Source organism: Phyllopteryx taeniolatus, chromosome 6 (genome assembly GCF_024500385.1).
Source record: "Phyllopteryx taeniolatus isolate TA_2022b chromosome 6, UOR_Ptae_1.2, whole genome shotgun sequence".
In the NCBI taxonomy this organism is placed as follows: domain Eukaryota; kingdom Metazoa; phylum Chordata; class Actinopteri; order Syngnathiformes; family Syngnathidae; genus Phyllopteryx; species Phyllopteryx taeniolatus.
The window spans coordinates 23,602,475-23,629,806 of record NC_084507.1 but is presented as its reverse complement, the minus strand read 5'-3'; the positions used below and the strand labels follow the sequence as shown (position 1 = coordinate 23,629,806).

The 27,332-nt window shown below is 42.8% G+C and overlaps 1 protein-coding gene across 9 annotated transcripts in view; it reads left to right on the top strand.

Moving 5' to 3' along the window:
• Window positions 1-25,701, top strand: part of dgkb (diacylglycerol kinase, beta) — a 57,340-nt gene extending 31,639 nt beyond the window's left edge. For 7 of the 9 annotated variants that reach the window (XM_061775567.1, XM_061775566.1, XM_061775568.1 and 4 more), the window contains 6 exons: window positions 4,653-4,717; window positions 17,607-17,697; window positions 18,917-19,112; window positions 21,412-21,532; window positions 21,742-21,802; window positions 23,410-23,941. In XM_061775567.1, coding sequence (XP_061631551.1) covers window positions 4,653-4,717; window positions 17,607-17,697; window positions 18,917-19,112; window positions 21,412-21,532; window positions 21,742-21,802; window positions 23,410-23,517 — 642 coding nt within the window. In that variant the 3' untranslated portion in view covers window positions 23,518-23,941. Of the gene's footprint in view, window positions 1-4,652; window positions 4,718-17,606; window positions 17,698-18,916; window positions 19,113-21,411; window positions 21,533-21,741; window positions 21,803-23,409; window positions 23,942-24,098 lie in introns of those variants that run through there. The other 2 variants (XR_009788832.1, XM_061775569.1) reach the window with 2 other exon arrangements.
• Window positions 25,702-27,332: the final 1,631 nt, after the last annotated feature.

The window sequence follows — 27,332 nt, the reverse complement described above, 5'->3', positions numbered from 1 at the left end:
CAGGATTAGCCAGCAGCCGTGATGATGGCAAATGAAGTTGTTGTCGGGGATTAACAAGCCTTTGAGCTCTCTATAGATTTGACACCATATCATATTTTCTGACACATTTTACATAATTTTTGTGGAGGGGGCAGGCTACAGTAAAGATTACATGACAAGTCAAGCTAATAATTACCTCAGAGATTATGCTGATGAAGAGTAGATTGTTTCTATAATGACAGCCCAAATCAAAAGATCAGCAGTCGCCAGGGCTAACCACCTAGCTTCATCACTTTAGAGAAAAGTTGCACTCTGAGAAGTTGAAGGACATTTTGGTTTGATGCAGTATACCTTAGTAGCCGAAGTACAGAATACTGTATGTTTACTAGAAGACATTTTGTGAATGTGTAAAAATCGCCTAGATTTTTTTCATACACATTTAAAAGGACCTAGACATTTTTTTATACACACTAAAAGGACCTAGTCAATTTTGTGAACAAAGTATAAGGACTTAGCAGTTTTTCACATAAACACAAAAAGCATCCGTTTTTTTTTTTTACATGTACAAGAAGGACCTAGACATTTTTTCTACAGACTGGAAATACGTACATTTAAAAAAAGACTTAACCATTATTTTCTAAATTCGACACGACGTGAAATGATCTCAATCAGGGCTGAGAGACAGAACTAATCAGGGCGTGTTCTTCGCTAGCATAATGCAGTCAGTCGGCCTAATGACCGTGCCGCGTTCCTGTCGGCGGACATTACTCTCCAACATGAAAGGCACATGAAAGCGCTAGGGCCCCGCTCCTAATTGGACTAAACTTTGAGCTATGAGGAGAGGACATTACACATGTCCTGCATTAATTCGCCTGCCACATTTTTACATTGGTAATTATTTGAGGGCGGCGCAGAGTGGGAGAGGGCAGGTGAAGGGTCATTAACCTGTTTGTTCAGGGTACAGCGTGCGAGTGATTTTATTTTGTATTTGTTTTGCTTTGTGTTGCATGCCAAGGGAGCTTCAGTGAGCTTCAGATACACCGCCGCTCAAGTAAAGTAGGGGAAATAATGGAGCAATTAAGGTACTATAATGCCTCAGCGTGTGGGCAAGGGGAGCCACAGTCGCCGATGCACTTTTAGCCGTTTATTGAACGCGACAAAGAGTTAAACACACAAATACATGATGAGAACAATCGAAAAGAGCTACAGTAAGGCAAAACTCATGTCCAGACGCTCACAAAAAAAGACTAACCGGCCATGTTCCTGATGTCACGCACTAGGCCACGCCCCTTAAAGCCACACATACAACACAGCAGTCATTGTGACTCGGTTAATCCTCATGTACAGTAAATACAATTTTATAAAACCAGTATATTTCTTTGTATTCTATTTTATTTTGCTCTATTTTGTTTTATTCAACACAATGCTATTTTTCTTTCATTAAAAACGGATAACAAAAATCAGTTTTTTTTTGGGTTGGCTTAATGGGTTAATGGCGTTTCAAATTTATTTCAATGGGTAAAATTAATTTGAAAAGAAAATTCAAAATTAAAAAACACAAAACACGACACACGAGGACTCATCCAATCAAATATGTCCTCCCTGGGTGATCGGAAAGTAGCAACTGGTGTCAAGGATATTTGTTGAAGTTATACATCTCGACTGAGAGACGAACATATACATGGGGAGGAGCTAAGTTTAGCCTGGGTTATTAGTGGAAGTTACAGATGGTCTTCACCGTATGTACATGTACAGTACACGCACACTCCTGGTGCATTTTTTTCCAAATGAAATCATCTAAGCTATTTATTATTAAGGGTAATGTTGTAAGAGGAGTTGAAAATGACTTGAAAGTGTTTTGGGACCATAGTGCTATCGTGTATTTATGTCTTAATCTTCTCAAGTTGACACACCACACATCCACTGTACTGCCCCAATAAATAACCCTGGAATGAAATTTGGTCCAAAATGGCCCAAACAATTGAATTGAATTGAATTTCCTAGTTCTGCTGAAAGGTTCCTGCGGCGGAAATGCACAACATGTTTACCCCGCAAAGGCTGCCCTCATCCACGTGGATGCGGCCGAGCTCCTTGACCTCCTTAAGTCGCCGCGGTGAAGGTTTTTGTGTTGCTTGTCGACGTCTCAACCCAAAGGGGAGACAACTAACTAGCTAACAAACTCCCTCCCGGCTCGCCGTTCTTGTCCTGTTCTGTAAGAGATTCAAGTTCCCTCAGATACATCCATCATCTCACCTCTCCGTCTGCTGAGTCTGCAGGGGATCAGCCAAAACACTTCTTTTGGTCTTCTTGAGGAGACATCAAGAAGACGAAAAAGAGGAGCCATTGATTTTTTTTGTCTTCCTCTTTTGGCCTTTGCTAAGTTTGTGCGCTAGCAGGGGGTCCTCCTTGTGTTTCAATAGTGCCACTCAAAAAGGGGGTGGATCAAAACACATTGTTGGAAGGGAAGAGGAGGAGGCGAGGGTGGGAGGGATGGACTGGGGGGGCTTGAGAGGAACAAGCCCAAAAAAAGTTTGCGGGACCTCGTTTTCCGTATTCCTTACAATTGTTTCCCGAACCAGACGACTTTGCCGAGTTCAGGCTCTTTTTTTCAAAGGCCTTGCCAGCATTTTGTGACCGAGACGTAGAAGTGGGAATTAAAGGAAACGTCAACGTCCTCGCTTGATGACTTGAAGCTTTGCTACACCAGCTCCACTCCATCTTCCATTATTCACATGAAAAAAAATACAGTTTGAAAAGTAAACAAGCTGTATTGAAATAAGTTACACAAATGGTCTTTCCTGCTAAGTTATGACATATTGGTTTGCATTTGCATATCTCCAAAATGACTGCTTTTCAAGAAAACCAAAAAAGCACCATCTTGCTTGAGTTACTGAACATTGCATTGTTCAAGTTGATATAATACCTTATATTGCTGTCATACACCGTTGTACACCAACAACAACACAACACAACCCGAAAATCATGGTCAATCGCTAATTGAATATGCTAAAAAAGCGATAATAACCATATTTGGACACGTCGCCAGCCATTCACCTCAAAGTCTGCAATCACGACAACAAAGCAAACAACTGTGGTTACATCGTCTTCGCAAACTTTTATCAAAGGTCATGAGTGATGCAATAATACAAAAGAAATAAACGATGAGTTGACTAAGCAGTTGAATCGGTTGAAATGGGGTTACTGATGGTGTCGTGGTACACTTGCCTGACTTTGGTGCGGGCAGTGTGGGTTGAGTTCCCACTCGGTGACGGTTTGAATGTGAGTGCGAATGGTTGTCTATGTCTATATAGATGTGCCCTGCGACCGACTGGCGACCAGTTCAGGGTGTAGTCCGCCTTTCGCCCGAGATCAGCCGGGATAGGCGCTGTTGAAAATGGATGGATAGGGGGAAACGAATCTGCACACAAACTTACCTTCGTGGCTGACCCATTCATTCTGAACAGTGATCTATTTTTAAAGAAACAGGCTTACGCATATGTATCGAACCTAATTATTTTCAGGCGTTATTGTCTCAAAACAAAACAACAAAGCATCCAGGCTTTCCGTCTTGAGGCCATACAATGCGGTACAGCGCCGGCAGCGTGAGGGAAGAGGCGGAGTTTGACAACACTTCTCAGACCGTTGAGCGTTCAAGAGAGCTGACTTTTTGAAACACTTTAAACTGGTTCATAATGTGTAACAATAACAAGGCGATGAGGAGATAGACCGATAGTAATGATTTGTGAAAAAATATTTAATTGACCATATTTGGACACACCAAGTTTCTGCCCGGAAGTGACGACACAATTCGTTATCCAATGTTATTCTCGTACACTCTGTTCCGAGTAACTGTACAAACTTATAAAATGGTACGTCTCGAAACGTTTACATTTTGCTTCCTTAACCTGACCAATACTGTCTCGGTTTGGTGTGTCTATCTTGTGTGACACCCAAGCAGAATATTCCTTGTTTTTGATCAAAAACTAGGCTAGTAAACTAATGGGTGAACTTTCCCCCCCCCTCAAAGTTTGGATGTTTAAATGCTCCAAGCAGACGGCAAGGTGTTAATATGCTAGTGAGGCGTCCGTGTCAATCCTGCTTCTGTAACATATGGTACGTAAAAAAAGAAAATAAACGCTTCTTTTGGTAGCGTTCACACTTTTTTCACCACCAGTCTTCTGCCCGGGAGGCTGCGAAAGAGGGGGAGAGGCAGGTCAAGAGTGACAGAGGAGAAGAGTTGGCGGAAGGGAAGGGAGGACTGTTTCCACGGCGTCAGTAGCATCCTGGAGCTGTGATCAGCGGCGATGTGTGCTTGGTTAATTAGTTGCTAAGACGCCAGAGCCTCCTTAATAGCGCTCCACCTCTCTTCACGCCAAGCTTGGCGGTCTGTTAATGAGCAAGAAGTCGCCTGAAACATCATAATGACGAGCTACAATTGCTACAATAAGAGAAAGATTCACTGCACTTCTTCACAAGTTGTTTGATTTGATTTGTAGCGAACCCCCAGTTATCATGTTTCAATTTAAATGGAAAAGATCAAAGCCGAATGTATTGTACAGTTGTCCCTCGAAAATCGAATCCTAATACGCCGCTAACATCGCGTTATATCATTTCAAAAATGTCTTTGTATAAATAAAGTGTTTTTAATGAAGCATCTAAATTCCACTTTGCAGGACGCCTCCATCGCACATCGTTTCCACGTGATGAGGGAGAAGCACCCGGAGAAGTTTAACAGTAGGTAAGTAACATACAGGAAGTTGGCTTTTAATAGATCGTTTTCCTGTGACATGGCGCACCTCTGGACACGCCCGCTGCTTTGTGGGTGTGAGAATAGAGAAATTCGATTGATACTCAATGTCAAGAAATGGCGAATTACTCTGCGGTGTTTGATTGCAATAGAACGCAACAATACAAGCGCGAGGGACAAAGTGTCATTTAACCGTTTATCGGCGGCAATTTTCAACCCGGGCGAGATGACAGAAAGGTAGCTTTAACAAATCAGCACAGCTGATCACACCCCGGCAAATCACCCCAACATCGATGTTTGTACTGAACACTTTGTTGAAGGTATGCTTTAACACTACGCAATGTTAAAAAGGCATGTTACATACTTACATACATGCATACAAACATAACATCCATACGTACATTTAGAAATAAAATTCCCCCAAATCAAATTTTAACATATGTTTATTCTTGTTCAGTGAAAAGGAAAAGCAAATGATAATGAAAATGAAAATGGCCTTTTGAAATGTTCAAGAAATTCACATCCATAAATGAACCCCCTCCCAAAATTCCCCAAAAGTCAAATTTACAATTTGAATCAATTGTTTAAACTTGGAGAAAGCGGCCCCTTGAACACAACCCCTTGACATGTTCAACAATATAAAGTCGACAAGTAGTTGCTACAATGTGTATGTTCTTGGGATGGCAAAGGAGGGTTTTGCACGCATTATTAGGAATCCCACTCATGTTCTAGGCAGGACACGCCCCCGGTCCAATATGACAGGCTGCAGGACACGTGTCACTGCAATATGATTGGCTCCCGTATCCCGGTAGAACACGTCCTCCTCCTTCAAGATGGGGAAAAGAGTCAATGTGACTTAGATGGCTGACGAGAACAGGTGCAGATGAAAACCAAATGATAAGATAAGAACATGTCACACAAGAAACATGAACCAAACTAAATCTATTCAAAACCAAGTAAAAAAACGCAATCAATTTCCCGCAAATCAGCGGGGGTTTCTGCAAATAAAAATGGGACTGTTTCCTACAAAAAACAAAAAGCAAATCTGTGAATGCCTGGAGGCGAATTCACAAAGGTCCACTGTATAAATAACCCCCCCCAAAAAAGTATCTTTGACTCCAGGGCATTGACATGAACGGCAGGTGATAATGGGCTACATTTTCCGCTGTGTGTTGTCTGCGCGGGAAATAGGTACGAGCAGTGTGTAATTTTGAGTGTAATTAACCCAGTGGATCATCACACGTGGTTCTTCGCTCCCTCCCTAGCGACCCGCTGTTTAGCGTCTCCGCCGATGACGAATGGCCGCTCCTCATATTTAGTCTTTGTGATGAGCTGCAGGAGACATGTTCACCTTTCGCACACGGACAAATGTGGCATCTACAGTATGTTTCCATCAATATTTAACGTCTGCTCATACGTCTCCACTAGCGCCAGGGAGTCATCCAGGCCCTAATTTAATTGGCTTGGCTAGTTTGACACGGCGGATCAGTCAGAGCGATGACACGCCGCCTCCTAATAATCCCATTTGTGCTCGTTAGCATATGTTAGCCTGCTTCTGGCGCGCCATTTAGCCACGCGAACTGGTCATGGTGCTCATTCAGAAGAGATCTGGATCAAATGTAGCACATTCTCAGTGGTTGTATTTTGGATTTGATTTTTTTCTGTCGGTTAGTGGAGTGTAGATGAAACTTTGATTGGACGTCAAACTCTCAGATAGGTTTTGTTGTGTTGTAGACAAAAACTCAAAGCATTTAGAGGCATGCTTTTCATCAGTTTGAGAGGATTTATAAAAAGTCACTATTTGACAAAAAACATGTACAGTATACGTTCAAATGAATCTAAAACATAGGCCAAAAATATTTGTTGTTGTTTTGGACCCAAAAAAAACCAAATCACAACATTTGGAGATGCCTGTTTTTCATGAGACATAATAATATCACTGTTCAAGAAAAACCATTCATCAAATTGTGTTATCTAAAACACCCCAAAATCTGGTTTGTTGTGTTTTGGAGAAAAACTCACATTTGGAGATCCATGCTTTTCATTAAACTGCGACATTTCACAATCACTTTGTTGTTTAACAAAAAGGCTGTATCTCGAAATGTATTTTTTTTTGTTAAAATCTGTTAAAATGTTAAGAAAAACATTTTTTTTTTGTTGTTTTTTTTTTTTTTGGGGGGTGAAAAACATTTGGATATTGTTTTCTTCTTTTCATAACAGTTCAACAGAAGAAAGCAAGTATCTCCAATTTATTTTTGTAACCTTTATTTTGTATTTTATTTTATTTTTTCAAAATGATGAATTGATTTTATTGTTGCAGGAAAACTCAACTCAGAAGGTGCACTTTGTTCCTGTTGCTATTATCATCATCTTTTTCGCCAAGTGACTTGAGACATTTTTTTTCCTCCCCTCTATGATAAGTCACTATAGTTCCAATGGTCACGAGCCCCGTGGACAAATCCAACAAAAATCTCTTCTACCTTGTGAAACTATCAGCATGCATTATTGAAGTGGCAAGGATAGTGTATAATAGAGAGATCCTAAACCCATTCGCCCGTGTGAATTATTAACAGGATTCAAATAACAGACAGAATCATTTTCTTAAAATACCTCAATCATTTCTCACGGACGCATCATGAAATGGTGTGGAAACAACAATAGTTTGACGGCATTTTTTTTATACAACACCGTTCATACTCAAAAAAGCATTTTGTTTTCTAGATTAAAATTCCACATTTGGAGATACAGGTGCACCGTGCGCTTTCCATTAGACAGCGGCAACAATAAAGTTTCTGCCCAAAATGTATCTCCAAATTTTGTACATTTCTATCTTAAAAAGGGTAAACATAATTTTTCTCCCGGGTGTTTGGAATGAAAATAATAAAAGCTCACAAAATTTGGACTTACATAATTTTTCTTGGGCAACTATGATGAAGAAAACTACAAATAACTAACATACTGTATGGATATATCGTGCAAACCAAAAATAAATGACAAACATTATTACTTCAAATGTGCACATTTGAATGTGATGGCAGTAATCCGTCTGTTTGTCCCATAATTGTCACATGTATACATTTTGTCAGTGGTTTGACCTTAAACTGAATATTTAATCATCTTTAATTGCCAAACAACATCGGGACAACTGCCTTAATTATGTACGGAGATTTTCTTGATGGAATGTCGGGGTCTCACACGGCCGGCCAGCATGCCCTCCCCTTCCCATCCATCTTGTGTATTTGCACCTTGGGGTGATTACCAGGGCAAAGGTGTGAAGATTTGACACTCGGCAGATAGATTCATTTACTGCCACTGCCGGACCTGGAGGTGATAATGAGGTCGAGGATTAAAAGCAGGCAATCAGCCGGCCCGTGACGAAAGGCCCGGCCTCCTCCCCCTCCTCCCTCACACCATCGACTGCCTTCTTTAAAATGTAACCCCCCCTCGAATCATCATCCGCCATTTTTTGCTGATCTCTCATGTAATTACGCGCTAATCTGTGACTCGGAGGGGAAAAGGAAGGATGGCAGGAGAAGAAAGACATAGGCAGGTTTGGAAAGTTTGGACCTCGGGGCTGTTTCATTGTGTCATGATGAATTCATTAACGCTTTGTTTCTGCACTCTTGTTTAACTTTAGCGCTGCGGTCTGTCAAGTGCCTTTAATTTCAACTTCAGTGGTGCCTTTAGATACAAGTGACTTGATTTAAGAGGTTTTTTTTCTGGATATACAAGCTGTAGCTAGAACAATATTTTCGCATTGGAGTTGCGAATAAACATGTGAGTCATGAACGCCAGATGGTGGCAGTGAATGTAACTTCACGTCATTTGACAGCAGGCAACAGTTTGGTAGATAGTAAGCAAGGACTTCCATGTTGTGTATTCAAAACAACCACATAGCTTTGCCTTAATGAAGTCAGTTTAGCTTAATACCTAACACAGAATGCAAAATTCCACAAAGAGCATCGATGGCATTTTGTTATGACCCTATAAGAACTGGATAGTTGAACACAAAGATTAAACAACACGTAGGCAGAAAACCTAACTCGGGGTGTCCCGATCCAATCCTCGAGATCGGAAATCAGTCCGATGTCAGCAAAAAAAAAAACGAACATCGGCCTGGATCGGAATGGATCTAAAATCTCCGATTTTGCCACTCTTTTACAAGCAGTCCATTCCGCGCGCCGCTCCAGCAGTTCTATCCAGCAGCTCTCGCACGGCGTGCAGAGCACACGTGATCGGCTCCAAGAGGCCACGTGATCACAACAGCAGGTTGCTGAGGTGCTAGCATAGTAGCAAGCAGTAAGAGGGAATGTTGCTTGCTTAACATCATTTATTGACACTCCAGTTGAACAAAAGAATTCCATCAACTGAATGTTCAAATATGTCACAGACTTCCTTTCTTTCTTCGTTTTTGTTCACCAAAATCGCTATCGCCACGTCCTAATGCAAATCTTTTGCTTGATGTATTCTCTCCAAATAATTATGTGCGTGTTGTTATGATAGACATGCCCACTCCAATTTCTTGTCACTCAGGGCGGATTTTTTTTTCAAACTTTCCACGAGTCCTAGAAATTTTCAGGCATGGATAAGCCTTGCTATTAGGAGCACAAAGGCTAGCCTTGTTAGCTTTGCTGGCGGTGGCAATGAGGCCTCACGTGAATAATATCATGAGCGTAGCAGTATTTTCTGTACCTTGCTTACCTTGGAGCAGACAAGGGTTTGGCTGTTTTACAGCCTCAAACGACGATGCGGATGGTCACTTAGCCCGTGTTTCTCCCGTTCGATTTCGGGTCTTGGAACCTGAGCAGTTTCAACTTCAAGCTGGCTCAATAAGCACTCTGCCGGCAGCACCTCGTTATGTGACCGTGGCTCATTCTTTTTCGGGTTAACGCCAGTCTGCTCACTGCTGCAACATGCCAGGTGTTGACAGAATTTCCAAGGTGTCACACGGCTGCAACTACGACGGCAGGCTGGATTCAGACTTAAAAATCTTCGGCTATTCTGATTGCTGCTAATCTTCAAATATCCAAAGCGGCGGGACCACCGGACTGGCGGCGATGAAGGAGGGCATCTTTGTCACTAAAATGTATGTCCAATAATGCACAGGCAACAACTGTGTGATATGAGAACTATACTCATATCTGCTCCAAGGTAAGCGATTTATGGGGTATTAATTATCTTGTTAGCTCATTAACCGAAATGACGGAATGCCTCTAACGCAATGTCTAGTCACTATCCACGGCGCTATCCAGCGAAGCTAACGAGGCTAGCAAGATGCTCTTATTAGATTCCAGTTGCTGTCCCCCTTAGAATTGTGAGGCGGGCATGTTCACCACTTAACCACCGTATTGCCAGTTTCAAACCAAAAACAGCTGCTTTCTTCCCGTTGTGTTCCTTAAGTGTCCATCTTTACCAGCACCTTGATGTCCCCTTTATATTTGGGCTTCTGTTTAAGGTCCTTAGACATCTAACGGACTTGTTGTGCCCCTCCCGGGACGCCCCGGCCTCACGGGGGCCCCCACGGCCCCCCAGGCTCCAGCTGTGCTGTGTAACCATCCCGAGTTAACCTTTCCCGAAGGCACAGGGAAGCCTGGGCATGCGGCGCTCTTTAGCATAATGAGCCATGTTCATCAAAGCGCCGCCAAGTGCTGGATGGGGCTACACCACAATGTGTGTCTGTGTGTGTGAGTTTGTGTGTACTTCCACGCATGTCGGGAACCAAATAGTCTTCTAAATTACACAGACAGACTTGCGCCGACCTCGGACCTCATTTGAGCTATGAAATCGTTTCTGCGACCAAAGTGTCATCTATAATTAATGACCACTTGTGTGTAATTTAGAGGTATCTCACCTGTGGCCCCTGTCCCACAGCTCAGTGGGGGCACACACACACGTTATTTAAGCTCTCCTTCTGAAGCCACTTGTCCTCAACTGTCCTCACCCAAGCACGGAACAAAGCCGTTTCAGTCAGTAGTTTGCGTTCAGGACAAACGAGGTGTCCACAGAGCCAATATTATTCATCACTGCGCTTTTCTGAGCAACTGTGCTCGTATCCTTCTCTCTATATTATACTGCCCCCAGGTAGCCAAGGCACACACACCAGAAGGAGCATGTCCATTTCATTGACGATTTTATTTCATGATGTCATTTTTGTATGTTTTTATGAAGTCCAATATTTGATAGTGCTGTTTTTCTTATGAAAACAAAAGACGATTCAAGGCACCACTGTATGAATCTTGATCCTGGGGGTATTGTGATGAAAACATATTACAGACATGTGAACAAGACACCTGGGAACTTGTTTCAATAGTACAAAAAAAGCATAACACATTATGCCTCCTTTCAAACATTGCAGCGTAATATTGAGACCGTATACACTCCCCAAACACATCTATGCCTTCACCAGAACTTATCAAAACCCTCACCAAAACTCATCTTTTTAAAATGGTTTTTAATGTTTAAATTCTACTTTTTGTGCATGTTTTTCTTTATATGTCTGTTTTTTTTTTTTTAATATCTGCTTTTACCCTGTACCTTTGAGTGACTAGCAAAGCGTTTTCTAAAAATATATGTATTATTATTACTATTATTATTAATAAAGTACATAGTGAATTCCCTCGTGGTCACATTTTGTCAAGAGTCTTCAAAAATTCTTAAGTTTAACTTCTCCCTTCCCTTTGAAACAAAATGACGTTTCTTGTTCGCCGATGCGGCTCGTTTCTCAAACTGCCAAGCGGACCCGGGAGCGCCACAGGTGGCGCGGCACTAAAACACCACAGCGGCGCATTGATGCGGCGCGCAAAGAGTTGGTTATGTCAATGCAATATTTATCACCTCTGATCAAGAAGAAATTAGTGCGAGAATAAGGTCGTAGATCACTGTGTGTTAGATTAAGTGTCAGTGCTGGAGAAAATCAATGAAGGGTGTGTTGTGTTAAGTGCGTCTCGTGGAAATGTGCTTTGGCCTCAGGGCGGCGAGGCCACGCTCAAGATGACCGCCTTTGACACCCATTTTGGTGAGCAAGCAAACAGTGATGTGATGATGGCGGATTCGAGATTCAGATGTTGATCAGTTTGGTCCAAGTCTGTGGTGTTTGTTAGTCAGCAGGTTCTTTTTCTCAAAACAATGCGCTCATAGTGTAATGGCAGGTACATACCGGGCAACATGAGCTTTGGTTCTATTCAGCACTCAAAAAGTCATTTTGAATTTTCACCTGTCAGTCACAATGTTCCACTGATCTCCTTTAACTCATTCACTGCCAGCTGTTTCCAAAGCAGAGTTCCCCATATTGGCAGCCATATTTGGACTGACCCACAGAATATTGTGTTCCGTCACAATATAAGCACCTAACCTGCCAAAAGAAAGAGTAGACTCTTTTTCTTCACTTGAAAACAAAAAAAGGTAGTAATAGCTTTTTCCGTTCTTGAGTAATCAGCATTAGAACATGGTTTGGTTGAATTAAAAACTGTGCTTTCTGACCAAAAAGCTTAAAAAAAAACCGAGCTTTTTGTGAAAAAATGTCAAGCGGAACAGTAACTTTGATGCCAATGTTTTTTGCTTTTCTGACACCTCACACTGTAAAACAACAAAACAAGACTGACAAAGGGCTTTTGATGCTAAAAGAATCATTTATTTACAGATATAATTGTTGCACAAGTAAAGTCAAGTCAAGTTTATTTGAATAGCCCTTAATCACACAATAGTCTCAAAGGGCTTCACAGGCCTACAGTTGGCAAAGATTGACAACATCCCCTGATCTTAACCCGAGCCCATCGGGCAAGGAAAAACTTAAAACCCCATTCGGGGGGGGGGGGGGGGGAAGAAGAAACCTTGAGAAGGAGCACGGATGGAGGGATCCCCCTTTCAGGATGACCAGGCTGCAATGGATGTCGAGTCGGCAACATTTATCACATCGTATGGTGCTATGCAGTGTTAATTAAGATGGCACGAGAGTCCATTTAAAGAGACAGTGACATGCCAGTCACTGCGATCATTGTCTCGCTCTCGCAACCTGAGTCTCTGATTTCACTTGGCGTAGCAGCTTTGACTTGATATCATATGAGCAAACCAAGTGTTTATCCACATACGCTTTTGCATTGATACACTGTAGGTCCAATCACACATCCTTGGTTTTGTGGTTGTGATATCGAGCGACATTTCCAACCTCTCTAGCGACTATTTAGCGAGTCTTTAAAAACACGAAGGAAAAGAAACGTGAGCAGAATCATCTTCACGTTGTTTTCTGTATGGCAAGAAAGGAGCCAATCAATCACGGAGTGAAGAATTGAATATTACCAAAGACGGGGTTCCTATGTATTCGCTGCAAAAGCAGCTACTTACACACTTGCTGGAAACGTTTGTCCTAAGGTATATTTTATACAATATTTTGCCAAGGCTTTTGGGGCTACGGCGTTACTCCAGCAGAGCCAGCAGGCAGCAGCAGTTCAGCAGATTGTGAACATTTTTTTCATAGGAAGCTTCAAGCTAATTATCGCCACTCCCAGATGAGGTTTACTGTGAAACTAAACACGAAACAAAGACAATTACACGTCGTCGATTTAAAATAACCACATAACTTCAAATCTGCTAGCTTAATGCTGACGCATAATAGGAAACATAGACGGGCTAAGTAAGTGTCACAGTGTTTTAACTCGTTAAGCAAATGATATTTGAGCACAAACAGGGCATCAACACATGCAGACAAACACAATAACAATACTTGCAGTCATATTTTATTTATTCCCTGCGAAGAACGACTATTATTACTGTGGCTTACTGAGGAGCTGAGACATCTCGATTGACTGTATATTCATTCGTCTGTCTGTGTTATATTGGCCGAGGCGGCCAAGGCGTGCAGCGTGCACACCACACCAGGAGTAGCACAACGTTCATTGAATTGAAGCAAAATACCGCTTAATTCTTTACATTCTATTATGTCATTGCTGTATGCATTTATGAAGAACCATATTATAGTGTGCTATTTCTCTTATTAAAAAACACATTATTTCCAATTTTTGGGGAGGCTAGAATGGATTCATGGCGTTTCAATTCATTTCAACAGTGAAAGAGTTTTGAGTTAGGAGTGGTCACAGAACATTATTTACGTATCTCAAGGCACCACTGTGTCTCCGTGAAAGTTGAAATTTAGAAAACAAACCTGCTGGAGAAAAACATCGCTTTCAAAGTTTGTTTGGTGTCAGGAGAAATAACGTCAATTCCAGAAAGGGGCAAAGAAGAACTGAAAAGTCGATTCAAATTGGATTTTTCTGAAAGAATTGTCGATTTTTAAAAAAAAAACATTTTTTTTTTTACGGCTATATCTTCCAGAGCAATCTCAAATCGTATAAGATGACATGTTAACTCGAAAAACACTAGCTTACTTTTTTTTCGTCTTGGGAGTACACTTGTGCTCATTTGCCTTCCGACAGGATACACATCGTTTACCTCGAACTCCGATAATTCGACTTCTGGTCATTAGTGTGGGAACAAGCCTACCGCCAGGCTTTGTGATGGATCCCGTGTTTGGCGTCAGTCGTCAGGGAACAAATGACAATCCGATCCAGCTGCTAATTATCTAATGAACATGGACGCCGGGTGATTTGTTGCCATGGCGTTAGCTTGTTAGGTTAAGTGGTGCGAATTGACAGGAGTGGCCCTCCTGTCATACTCTGTCTTTTGCTGCTGCCTTGTGCATCTCCACAACGACACTGGGTGCAACAGCTACGGATTTGTGAAGTGAAAGACGCGATATGGCTCTAAAATGGGTGCGCTCAAGGGCCTCTTTGATGTAAAAATAAACGAATAATTCAGGCTCATTTTTAATTGTGCTATTTAACATTTCATTATAATGATTAAAGCAGATCTTTTAAAGGCAACATTTATGTCCAATGTATATATTTACATTTATTTTTAATGAGTTTATTTCATACATTGATTTACTTAGTGAAACGAATGAAAAAACAAACTAATAAGGAATAAATACATTTGAATTAACATGCTCCAGAGAGAGAATAGCTAAATTAATGGCTAAAAAACATATAAAATATCTACTTTACTAAAATAAGTCACGCTCAGTTTTAATTGTATTATTTATAATTCATATAATTATAAGGAGTTGACCAATTATTTAATATTTTCAATTTTTTAACTAGCCTTTATTTAAAATTTGAAGGGTTATTTGTACTAGTATTTTTTAATTTTATTGTTTATCAATTAAATTATTGAATAAGATAATATAATTGAACAAAATAAATAAAAATGAATACATCAATTTTCCATCAGGAAAAGAGCTAAATTAATGCAACATTTTAAGTCAGTAATTTGCCCATTTTTCATTTTTATTATTTACAATTAATTAAATAATAGGTAGTTGACCAACTATTTAATTACATTTACAAAACGTTAAAGTTATATATATATATATACATATATATATATATATATATATATATATATTAGGTTTATGTTATTATTTTAAAAATGTTATTTACAATAAATTAATAAAATCTTTTAACACGTTATTAGGGTTAGGGTTAGTGAAAATAAAAATTACTTTTGACCATTTAAATGCTTGAGGATTATTTTACTCATACTTTCAAATTGTAATGAGATAAATGAATACACATGAATAATATATTTTAAGTCACCAACTTTAGTAACCCCCCCCCCCCCCCCCAGTACATACTGGATTTTAGATCATGTAAATGCTTAATGCGGCGTATTAAAGAAGAGAGTGGGATACTTTGCTGCTCTCCATTGGTTGCAGCGTACACGTGATCTCATCGGGTTGTTGCAGAGCAGAAGCGCATTGTTCACTCGCACCTGCCGCGTGACAGCAACCATCACTTTTGAATACGTTGTCCTACTTTGTTTATGCCCAAACATACTCAGTCCGGTACCGTACCTTCAACTCAGTCCACCCTCTTCCGTCTTTTCCCAACCCTATTGACCGCACGATAAATCAGCCGTGAGTCGCTCTACCTTGCAAGTCGACCTAATGAAAGCCCATCTATAAAGTGGCTAAATGGTCCTGACAAAAGTCCTAATGAGGGAATCAATAATTCAGTGATTGTTCCTCTGCTTATACTAATACATCCCCCTTGTTGGGGCCATTCTTTATTGTATTCACTTCTGCGTGTCAGCATTGTTGTTGTTGTTGTTGTTGTTTTTTTTTTTGCATCCTTCACACTGGAAGATAAATGGCTTTGGCTGTTTGTCCTCTTTCGGAAAGATGAAAACCCTTCTGTGAAATGAGAATTCCTGCTTCAGATTAGTGTGAGCCCAGCCTTCAAGACAGAGACTATTCCGTATCGATCGGATGCTGGGAATGTTGGAAAGTGGAGTCCCGCAAGGGCCGCTGTTCTGACCTCTGTCATTCAAATGACATGTTCCCATTAGATTAGGCGTGGCTAACTTGTGTTTGTCACTGGCCAAATCGTATTTATGTTTTCCCTCAGAGGGTTTTTATGACTGTGAAAAGCATCTGAATTTATGATCATATTATATGTATTACACATATCGTCTTTGAGCGGCACGGTGGACGGGCAATTTAGAGTCTCCGATGAATGCATGTTTTTGGGATGTGGGAGGAAACCGGAGTCCCCGGAGAAAAGCCACGCAGGCACGGGGAGAACGTGCAAACTCCACACAGGCGGGGCCGGGGATTGAACCCCGCACCTCAGAACTGTGAGGCTGACGCTCTAACCAGTCGGCCACCGTGCCATGAAATGAAATAATGAACTTAATAATGAAATACTTAACTTCAGAGCAAACAACTGGTTACATCATCTTCTCAAACTATTTTATGTCACAGAGCCATGACTGACGCCATAAATAAAACAATGACCTGACAATAATATGCAGACATGAATCTGCATGCACTTACCTTCGTGGCGGACCAGTTCCTTCTGCACGGCGATCCATTTTAACCAAACAGGCTTGCTAAAATGTTACTATTTTCACTTATCATCGTCTAAAAAAATCATTGGGACTTTCAACCTCGAGTCGAGAGAATGCTGCACGGCTCCCACAAAGTGTGGAAGAGGTGTAGTTTTATGAGACTTCTCAGACAAGTCAAGAGAGTTAAGAGAGGTGTTTTCAATGCTGGTTAATAATGCAGAAAATGAAAACAGATGACGTGGGGACAGACCAACTGGGTCCATTTGTGGGGGGGGGGGGGGGGGGGGGAAATTCCCTTATTTGGACATACAAGGTTTCCGATCGAGAGTGATGACACACATTGAAATTGCAAAATTAATAATGGATTAATTATAAATCATACAATTTTGAAATTAGAATTCATTTCATGTCAGCAGATAGCAAAGAATTGATTTCATCAAATAATTTGCTTTATAGTAAATAATGTCAAACATACATTACAAATAATATAACAAGCGCGAATTAATGATTTCATTTCCAAAATAGCAAATGTTTCCATTTGACATGAAATGTGGCCCTGGTGCACAAATCTTCGCCCGCCCCTGTGATATCATTAATAATAAGAGTGTGTAGACAGATGGTTAGGTCATTGATCCGCCGTAGTCTTAGCAATGGAAGCCCCCCCCCCTCCGGTCCTCGTTGAACTGCGAGGGGCACAGATGACCCTCATTGGGCCTCAATGTTGGGCCCCCGCCATCCATGAGCTCCCTCTCAACGCTTTCTTAAGCACATTCATTTTCATCCCTCCATATGTGACGAATGGCGCGCATTATGTATTCCGTGGAGATCAATAACGTGCTGATGACAGAAGTGTTTCCTGTCCAGTGTTAAGGAAATCCCTTTCCACAAGAGATACGCCTTTACGGATGCTGTGGCCTGTCACGAGATTGATGTCGTGTATGCTCTTCGGTCCTTCCGCTTCCCTTTCTCTTTCCTCTCCCAGAACAAAGAACAAGCTTTGGTACTTTGAGTTTGGCACTTCAGAGACGTTCTCGGCCACGTGCAAGAAGCTACACGACTTTCTGGAAGTCGAGGTGAGTCCGGCCCGTGCGTTCGTCGCCGTTTGCTTCCAGACCCACCCGCAATAGCTGAAAATCTGCGATATAAAGAGACAATTTTCCAAAACATTTGGACCCCCTCCACTGTTTATGTAACAGCTGACCAGCTTGCTTTCCACAAATAGCCCATAATTGTGCTAATTTCACTCCTCCAAAAACGTGGAAGTGAAGGGCCTCGGCACATGATTCCCACCGGACTTGATTGCCGCACAAAGGCAATTAGCCCTCCGCGACCCTGCAAAGTGGGATATCGAATGATAATGCAGCTACAATTGATCTTTTTCCCCCACTCTCAAAAGTACCTTATTAATTACGACTGAAAAGTATGCAAGCCAGATAGAGACTTACTTCATTTTTGCGCATTAAAGAAAAACATTATCCACGCTACCGTAATATAGTGAACCTATCATTGCCGACTGGTTAGCACATCTGCCTCACAGTTGTGAGGACCCGGGTTCAATCCCCGGCCCCGCCTGTGTGGAGTTTGCATGTTCTCCCCGTGCCTGCGTGGGTTTTCTCCGGGCACTCCGCTTTCCTCCCACATCCCAAAAACATGCGTGGTAGGTTGATTGAGGGCTCTGAATTGCCCGTAGGTGTGAATGCGAGTGCGAATGGTTGTTTGTTTGTTTCTATGTGCCCTGCGATTGGCTGGCGACCGGTTCAGGGTGTACCCCGCCGCCCGCCCGAAGATAGCTGGGATAGGCTCCAGCAGTCCGTGACCCGCGTGAGGAGAAGCGGTAAAGAAAATGCATGGATGGATGGATGATGGCAAAACAAAATTGGAATTAGGCAATTACTGTACCTCATGTTTAGCATCTAGCCGTTAGCAAATGATCAGTTGTTAATTTACATCACTGCCAAGACTGAACCTGCCCTTTCGTTGCATCATCTTGAGAAGTTTGCCACCCTGCTGTCTCCTGCAGAGCCTCGCCTGCCTTTTGGACCTCTACAGAAATTGTTAAATTAATCCTAATTTGGATCAGCACCAAATCATACACATTCCTATTGTGAATATGCCGGAGTTTTCATCAAAAAAGCTGTGCAATCAATGAGGAGTGCAGTCCTAGTGGGCATATTGAGTGCATGAGTGGTCATACATTTGATCAAAGTGGCCTTAAAAAGTTGGATTATTGTGTTTTATTTTTTAGAATCCTGTTAATGCTCCTCTGTCTTCTTCTTTCTCCCTTGCTGCAAGTGTGACGGCGTTACCCTGGACCTGAGCGCCGTCTCCCTGGAGGGCATCGCCATCCTCAACATTCCCAGCATGCACGGCGGCTCCAACCTGTGGGGCGAGAGCAAGAAGAGGCGGGGTCACCGCAAGGCGGCCAAGAAGGGCCTGGACAGGAGGATGCCTTTGACTGACCCTAAAGAGCTCATGTTTGCAGTTCAAGGTGAAAGCGGGAGAATGTAAATGGTCAACACCAAACTTGGAGCCCCAAACTTTACCCAAGTACATGAATATTTCACGGGTGACAAGGCGAATCACAGCGAGCGGCTTTTGTTTGGGACACAGAGGTAAAACCGTGTCACTATTTGGAACTGTCACTTGCGTATTAATGGCCTGCGAGGGCAGCGGAGGACGAGCTCAGTTAATCGGAGCAGACTCCCCTGACTCCATTTACGTCAAAAGGACACCCGTCACTGGGAATATTTGTGAATGGCCAAAAACTGCTGAAAGACGATGAACACCTCAAATGTCCGTGTGACTTTCCAGGATGAGCACAGAAGAGGAAACCGGCAACCTTGCCGAAAATAGCAGGTTCATTCAGACCAGATTTAGTTTGCTGTGAGAGAAAAAGCTGAAGCTAAGGTGCAGGACCATCGTCAACTAAAACTTGGCAGAAACCTGCAAGTTAAGTCAGACCCTAGAAGCCCCCCCCCCCCCCCCACCCTTCCAAAAAGGCACATTTAGTGGTAAACACAAGTGCATTAGCCAGAGGGGGCGTAGTCGAGCACGACACATGGATCAAACTGTTGGCAGGTTTTAGTGTGCGTGTGTGTGCGTGTGTGCGCGGGTGTGTGGCTGACCTTTCTGGAGCTGTTAAATCATCCTGCTGGTGACGCCAGGAGACAAGCCCCTCAGGTGGAAGGGAATGGCTGCGGAGTGAATTATTTACAATGGGAGTGAGCTTTTTTTTCCCCCCCCCCAGTGTGGGTGTGTTGTTTGGGGACTGATGCCGCGTGACAAGCGCCTTGTGAAGCCCTCATTGGGGGACAGCTCGCCACAGAAATCGTCCTCCCGACATTTTGCTGTAGTTGGAGGTGACGGGCCCGCCGGTGCCTCGACAGCAGGATGAAGCTGAGAGAGCTTCTTTTGTCTGACATCAAGTGAGGCCCCCTGCTTTTGATATGACATTAAATTCCCCCAAAATGTTCCCTCACTATTCGTCTCTCCGTGGCAACCCATTTAGGCAGCAACGAGTTGGGTCTGAATGGGCATGGCGGTTGCTGCTGAGCTTGATTTAACAGTGGTCCCACGCCCACGTTCGGCCACCTCTCTCAATGTTTTATTGAATATTTCATTTCCTATGGCAGCAACTAGTTAGGTCTGAATTCACCTGCTGATTGCTGCAAGCTTTTAGTTACAGCCAGGTAGGTCTGGGTCGACCTAACCTGTTGGTTGCTAATAAGTTTGAGTTCACAGTGGCCCAACACCGAACTTCAGCTATCTCTCACATAGTTCGTACAGTACTTCTATGGCAGCCCTTTTAGGCCGTAGAGGAATTCTTTTCTGTATGAACCTGCTGGTTTCTGCTCACGATGATCCCCTCTGAATATTGCCCGTTTCGGCAGCAATTTAAGACTTCGATCGTTGCCCTGGTAGAAGGTCTCTTTTCCCACAGATCCTAGATCTTTGTAGCCTGAGGCTCCAAAAAGGATCCCGCCCGTGGTGACACAATGTGCGTGAAAGCGTTTGCACTCGGGTGAGAAAACGGGGGAAGGGTGAAGGCCCGATGTCATCGGTGTATGTACACACAGTGTGACCCTGAAAAGCAGCTCACTCACAGCCCCAGATAGAGAGCGACGCCTGTCCATCACCACGGTGACGGGCGCGACAACAACAACGACAGCCACGGGAAAGTGGACACGACAGGTTTGGGAACCGCCAGCCCACACCCTCGCACGCATCCACTGAGCCTTAAAGAAAGAAAGAAAGAAAGAAAGAAAGCAAGCTTGTGGGTTTCAATTAATGTGAACGCGCTCCCGGCAGCAGCTCCCTAATTCGGGGAGGGAAGCATCGGAGGCTGAAGCAGATGGGGCCCCGCGTGACACCCCAGCCTCCAACAGGGCCAAAATCTATACACATCAGTGCAAATTAATAATGATATGATCACAAGATTGCCTGGCATTGCCGGTGCAATCTAATTAATTGACGCTCTGCTGTTCTTAACTCGACGTTTACGTGCCTCAGATGTAGATGTCGACAAGTGCGGAGCGCCACGTCTTTTGTTCTTGTTCGCCTGACTTTCTAGCTGTTTGTGTGGAATTCCGTATTTCCATGGCAACCATTTTGGACAGCAACCAGTTGGGTCTGAATGAACCGGCTGCTTTCCGTGACGTTTGAAATCATAGTAATCGTCTCCAGTTATTTCTCCAGTTTGATACCATAATTCGATGCTTGTCGGTTGCAGCCAGCGGTTCAATTTTTTTGCCTGTCTTCTCTTCACTCTCGGTGGCGGTATGTCTCAGACCTGTCCGATCAGCTGTTAGAGGTGGTCGGGCTGGAGGGAGCCATGGAGATGGGTCAGATCTACACGGGCCTGAAAAGCGCCGGAAGACGCTTGGCGCAGTGCTCCTCCGTCACCATCAGGTTTGCGCGAATCGTCACGTGTTTACAACGAGCGTGTATTCAAAAACGTAACTCCTTTCTGCCTGCTAAGGCGGCAACTTGTTGGGTTTGATTTAACCTGCTGGTTTCCACGTTAGATTGTACTCGCGCCGAAAAGGTTTTGGAGAATATGGACACCGAACCTGGTTCTTCATTTCCACCATTTCAGACATTTGCGTTGTGTCTTGCAGAACCAGTAAATCACTTCCCATGCAGATTGATGGTGAACCTTGGATGCAGACCCCCTGCACTGTAAGTGTTTGCATCTCTGTGCTGTTGGATTCTGATAATTGGATTCACATTGCGACTCAATGAATAACGCTGATCAGTCTGAGGTTTTCTTTTGTTTTCTTCATGAAAAATAATTTGTTCTTCCCGAGCTCAAAGCCACCATTTTACCAAGTTTTGTGAAAAATGCAAATCTCATAACTCAAGACAAGGAAATGGGTGTAGTGACGGCTCATATCAAAAAACTCCCGAAGTCGGGTCACTCATAAGTCAAGGTACTTGCTTTCTTGTGGCGTCTTTGGAATAATCGGCCATATAAATGACCTGTCGTCCCTCTAAAACGTTTGCTTTCATGTTAACCTTAAACTAAGTTGAACTTGTGAAAAATACATTGAAGTGCATTCGATTTGGATGATGAGTCATTTGTGCTATGTATGTAGTAAATGTGAAAGAATAATTAACCTCCATTAGTGCAATCACGCGTGAAAAGGGCGCAACATATCGCAACCTGCTCATCAAAGCGAACGAGAAACATGTCAGACGTCGCTCAGAAATGCAAATCCTCCGACAGACACTCGTCAATATGTTTATTCATGCGGCAGCATTTGCATACTTGTTGTTAATAATTAGCGGGCTAACATCCCATTTGGGCTGTGAAGTTTTCTGCCAGCGTTTAACAACACGCTCCACGCAAAGAAGAAGAAGCCGGTGTGGAAATCGTTACGGCGCGCTGAAGAGCCCTCGCGGGCCGCTCGTTTGGTCACGCTAACGCCTCGTCGGGCTGCGGATGGAAATTCGCGCCGCGCTTTAATGTGAGAGTGCTGTTGCAATTAAAGACAAAGCAAGCTCAAAGAAGGCGAGATGTTTCATTGTGAAAAAGAGCATCCTGCTGAGTGAGAAAACAGATGTGATGAAAATGACATTTCATCTTGTGCAGTTGCATTTTGCTTCAAATGTGATCGGATTTTCAACAAAGTCACAACAAAAGGCGTCTAATGTCTTCTAAATTTGACACGCCACAGAGAAGAGTGTTGTTAAAAAAACACAATCTCTAAGTATATGAGATGAGGCTTTCTTGAAAAATCAAGCCATTGTCTCGGCTCTCAAATGCTGTGGGCGTGTCTTCTGAAAAATGGATGCTACTTCGTCTAGCATCTTTCTCATGGCCACACATCCCTACCTGTTTGAGCTGCGGAAACATATCACTTCAGGCCTCTGGTGGCTGCAATATATCCCACAGGGTCATCACGGGGCTTTTCCATGCCACAACAACGAGGCGCTCTAAAATAAAATAGCCACACCAGCCCGGAGCACTATTCCACACGCTGGCTGTCATGTCAGACTAAAAAAAATCACCCTCCTGGTTCTTCTGCTTTTCTCTGCGCACACTCACGATCGACAACGAGGCGCTCTAACGCAGCCACGCCGGCGGACCGTCCATAGGGAAGATGCATTGTCGGGGTGTAGACATAGGCAGCTAGGCAAACTGCACGCTGCAATAAACACCGATGCCATCAAATTTGGTCAAGTTCTTATAGTTTCATGCTTAAAAATGGCGAACGATGAACAGCAATATAGTTTTGGCTTTTGAATTCAAACTCCCTCTGCACTCCACCTCTTCTTCTTGCCAGATCGAGATCATCCACAAGAACCAGGCTCCCATGCTGATGGGTCCTCAGCCGAGTCGAAGCTTCTTCTCCTCGCTGGTGAGGAGAAGGCGGGCCGAGAGCAAAGACTGATCCCTCCAAATGCTTCGTAGGTCCTCCAAGTCCTCGTCGGAAGCGACGAAACTCATCGCACGGGCCATTCCCCGACTCTTTTGGACCCGTGCGGAGATGCGAGGGGCTCGCGTCTTTGCCTGCTTGATTGCCCAGAGTGCCGTAGCAAAGTGTAGGTTCTGCCAGGTGGGTCACGGAGCGGCGTTTAGATCCATAAAAGTTGTGCTTGTTTGTTTGTTTTCTAGTGTCGCTCTTGTGCCGTGGCGGAGGAAAGTGTTTTGTCATGACGCGTCTGCACATTTATTTATACAGTGGTACTCTGACTTAACCAGTGCCACAACTTAGCAGTTTTTCAAGTTACACGGCCATCGCTTGGTCAATTATTTATTTATTTATTTGTACTTTTTTTTTTGTGTTTGTGTTGTGAGCCGAAATTTCAGTCACAGTTTATTTCAGATTTCACTTGCGTAAAGTTTTTCAGCGCCTCTGCCGCGATTTGTCTCTGCGTTTGGTGGTCACCTCGCACGTGTTGCCTTTTCTTGTCCGCAGCTCACTCCTGCCAGTCGTTATTGATTGTTACGCGCATGCCACTTCTCTTACAGGAACGGACGGCTCAGTGTGAACAGGTACTCGTGTTTAATTTCAGTGGAAAAAGCAGTCCGAATGACTTTTGCATGTAGGTGTGCCATGAAGGTAACATGCCTTGTTTGATTTTTGTTCAATGAATTTTGTACAGTTCATTTACGCAAAAAAAAAAAAAAAAAAAAACACAAACACGAAATGACTAAAGGCATAATAAGTACGCCAAAAAAGACACTCGGGTACCTTGGTTTTAGGGTGATGCTTTCATCCGCATTGGGTACAGTAAGGGTACCGATTGCTTTTCTGTTGTATAAACAGGAACACATTTGATGAAATTTAATTTTAAAGGTACAAAAAACTGGTAGCAGTTTTTTGCCAACAAATGAAAAATTCAAATAAACTTAATATTGTATACAACAATGTAAACACAACTTTTTTTTCTTTTGAAGAAAAAGTGCAACATCAACAATGCGGAAATCAAGTGAAATACTGTATACAATACAACAAATATATTTATTAATTTATAGCAGCTGAAATCCAAGCTGCTATAATCCAATTCAAGTGCCACACCAATTTTTTTTGTTCTATTTAAGATGTAGATTCAAAAAATGTATACATAATACATTTATTCATATATAACTGCAGAAATCTTTTCTTTTTAGGAAAGTGCAAAACCAATCATTTGTCTCCTTTTAACAAAATACAATCAAATAATGCCTAAAATAAATATTTGCACATACAATAAAACAAATTCTGTATTTATTTGTAACAGCTGAATCATTTTCTTTTGAGAAAAGTGCCACACAGTTTGTTCTCTTTTTGAGGAGACAAACAATGCAAACAAGTATGACTGTGAGAGTTATTCATCAAATACATACACACAAAATTATGAACCATACACACCTATGATTTAAGAATCTACCGCATTGCCACAAATAACGCCCATCCCTCTAATAGACACCATGCCTACGGACTCGGCCGTTTATCACATGAAACAAGAATTAACTGCCTGAGCCCATTTGAACTCTGTCGCTAACCAAAACAGCAGCACCTGGCACGGCACTTAAAGCGTCTCTCATTCATTGAAGTGGGACGTATTGGCTCAAGTATTAAAGATGATGGAATGGAATGCGCAAATGGTTTGACTTGACTTCGACGGATGGAATTCTTGTTCCTGAAGAACTTCTATATTGCTAACATTGGTCAATACTGTTTACAAAAATGTCCTCCAGTTAAGGCCTCCCACCTAACAGACACCTGCAGTCGAGAATGTTAACCCCCCCCACACACACACCCCCTGTGATTTGATTGCGGAAAGAAGTTGTTATTATATAATAAGTTGTGAGTATATGGCCACATCAACATTTGGGGACCATGGCCGGCCGGCCACAGTGTGAGCAGCATGGCGTGCGCCTGAAAAATGGCGTCCTTGCACTCCTGCCCTGCATGCTTTTTACGCTTGTTAAAAGTAAGAACAAGTCTTTGCTTTGTATTTTGGATTCCTTTTTCTTCTTCTTCACTCTGGAAAATACTGCCACGTTGTTTTGCCTCAGATGTGGAAAGAAATGCCTGTTGATGTCAATAATAATTAAATGATCAAAAGGAAAAACACTTGTTTAACATGATTTCTGGCGTTTGTTCATCGTAATGTCTGTCCGAGCATCATGAGCTTTCCCTGCTGCCGTCCGCCCTGGCCAGCCAATCACAGAGCACACAAGCATTCGCAATCACATTTACACCTATCGTATGGACAAGTTAAAGTCTTCGATGAACCCGACATGCATGTTTTTTTTTTTACCCGAGTACCCGGAGAAAACGCTCGCAAACATGCAAACTCCGGCCGAGATCGAAATTCAGAACCTCTCCTCTCGACTGTGGGGCAGACGTGCGAACCGCTAAGCCAATGCGCTGCCCATTATAATGGCTTCCCAAGCTCAATGCAATTTAACTGTGGTCAATTGAAGAAAAGGATTTTTATTTCTTGGTCTTGTTGTTTCTTGTATTTCCTCGTCGGGCCATACTTTTATACATTCGATTTTTTTTTTGAAGTACAGCAGAAGCCTTTGTTTTTGCGAATAATCCATTCCAAAAGGTCTGACTAAAACCAAATCATAGGAAAACCCAAGCATTATTTTCCATATGAAATAATGTAAACCCCATTAATCAGTTCCAGACACCATAACATATCAATTTAAAAAAAAAAAACATTTTACAGGGAATAACTATAATATCATACAGAAACCAATGTGACATAAAGAAAAACAAATGTCGAGTGAAACATTAAATCTCATTTTTACCTTCATTAGAGACTCTTGATGGTGTGTGTTAAAGAGTGAGGGGGGGGGGGGGGGGGGGAGATGGCGGAGGAGAAATGATTGTTTGGAAGGGTAATCTGCCATTTTCTTTTTTTGCTTGAATTCTGTGGTGTTTCTCGTCTTCTTCATGAAACCAGCTTGAAAATCACTTTCACAGACAAATCGGTCATCGATGCGGACTTCCCATACATCCTGGCAAGATCGGACGCGGACACCATTTTTGTACTTTGCGTCGAGTTCAATTGTGTTTGTCTTTATCAAAACTGGAATTTTCTTTGGCTTATTGAACAGTGACAGTCAATGAAGAAGCACAAATACTTTGGAAATGCTTGAGATGAAATGAATGAATGCGCTGGATGACACTCAGCGTCACTCGCTCATGTGATTAAGTGCTGCCTCACCAAAAACTGCAGTCTCATCTTACTTCAATTTGGCTGACAAAATACAGACGGAGGAACCACGTAAACACGGCACGTCCGGCAAATGACCGATACGTCCACGTGCGGTAATTTGGTCAAATGTGGAACGTCGGTTGCCTCGGTCCAAAATATTACAAACAGCTCTCGGTTCTGTTTTCCCTCCCTGTTGTCCGCGGTGCCGCTCTGGCTATTGACCATCTCCGTGTCAGGTGACGTTCCAGCGAATTCGGCGAGCCTTCACGTCGCATCCGCTTCACCCGCTTCCGCTGGATCCAAGATGGCAGCACGGGACCACTTCCGATGCGTCCGCCTTTCAAGCGGAGTGTTAGACGCAAAGATAGGATCCGGCCTTCAGTTGTGTGAGCGCCACAACGCGCTTGTAAACTTCAGTTCAGCAGCCTTTTTTTTTTTTTTTTTTAGAATGCGATACAATACGATCCCCTGTGAATCCTGGAATTGTCACTTTGCAATAAGATGGGGACATCAGGAAAGAAGAAAAGTCTACACTTGGTGCTGCGTT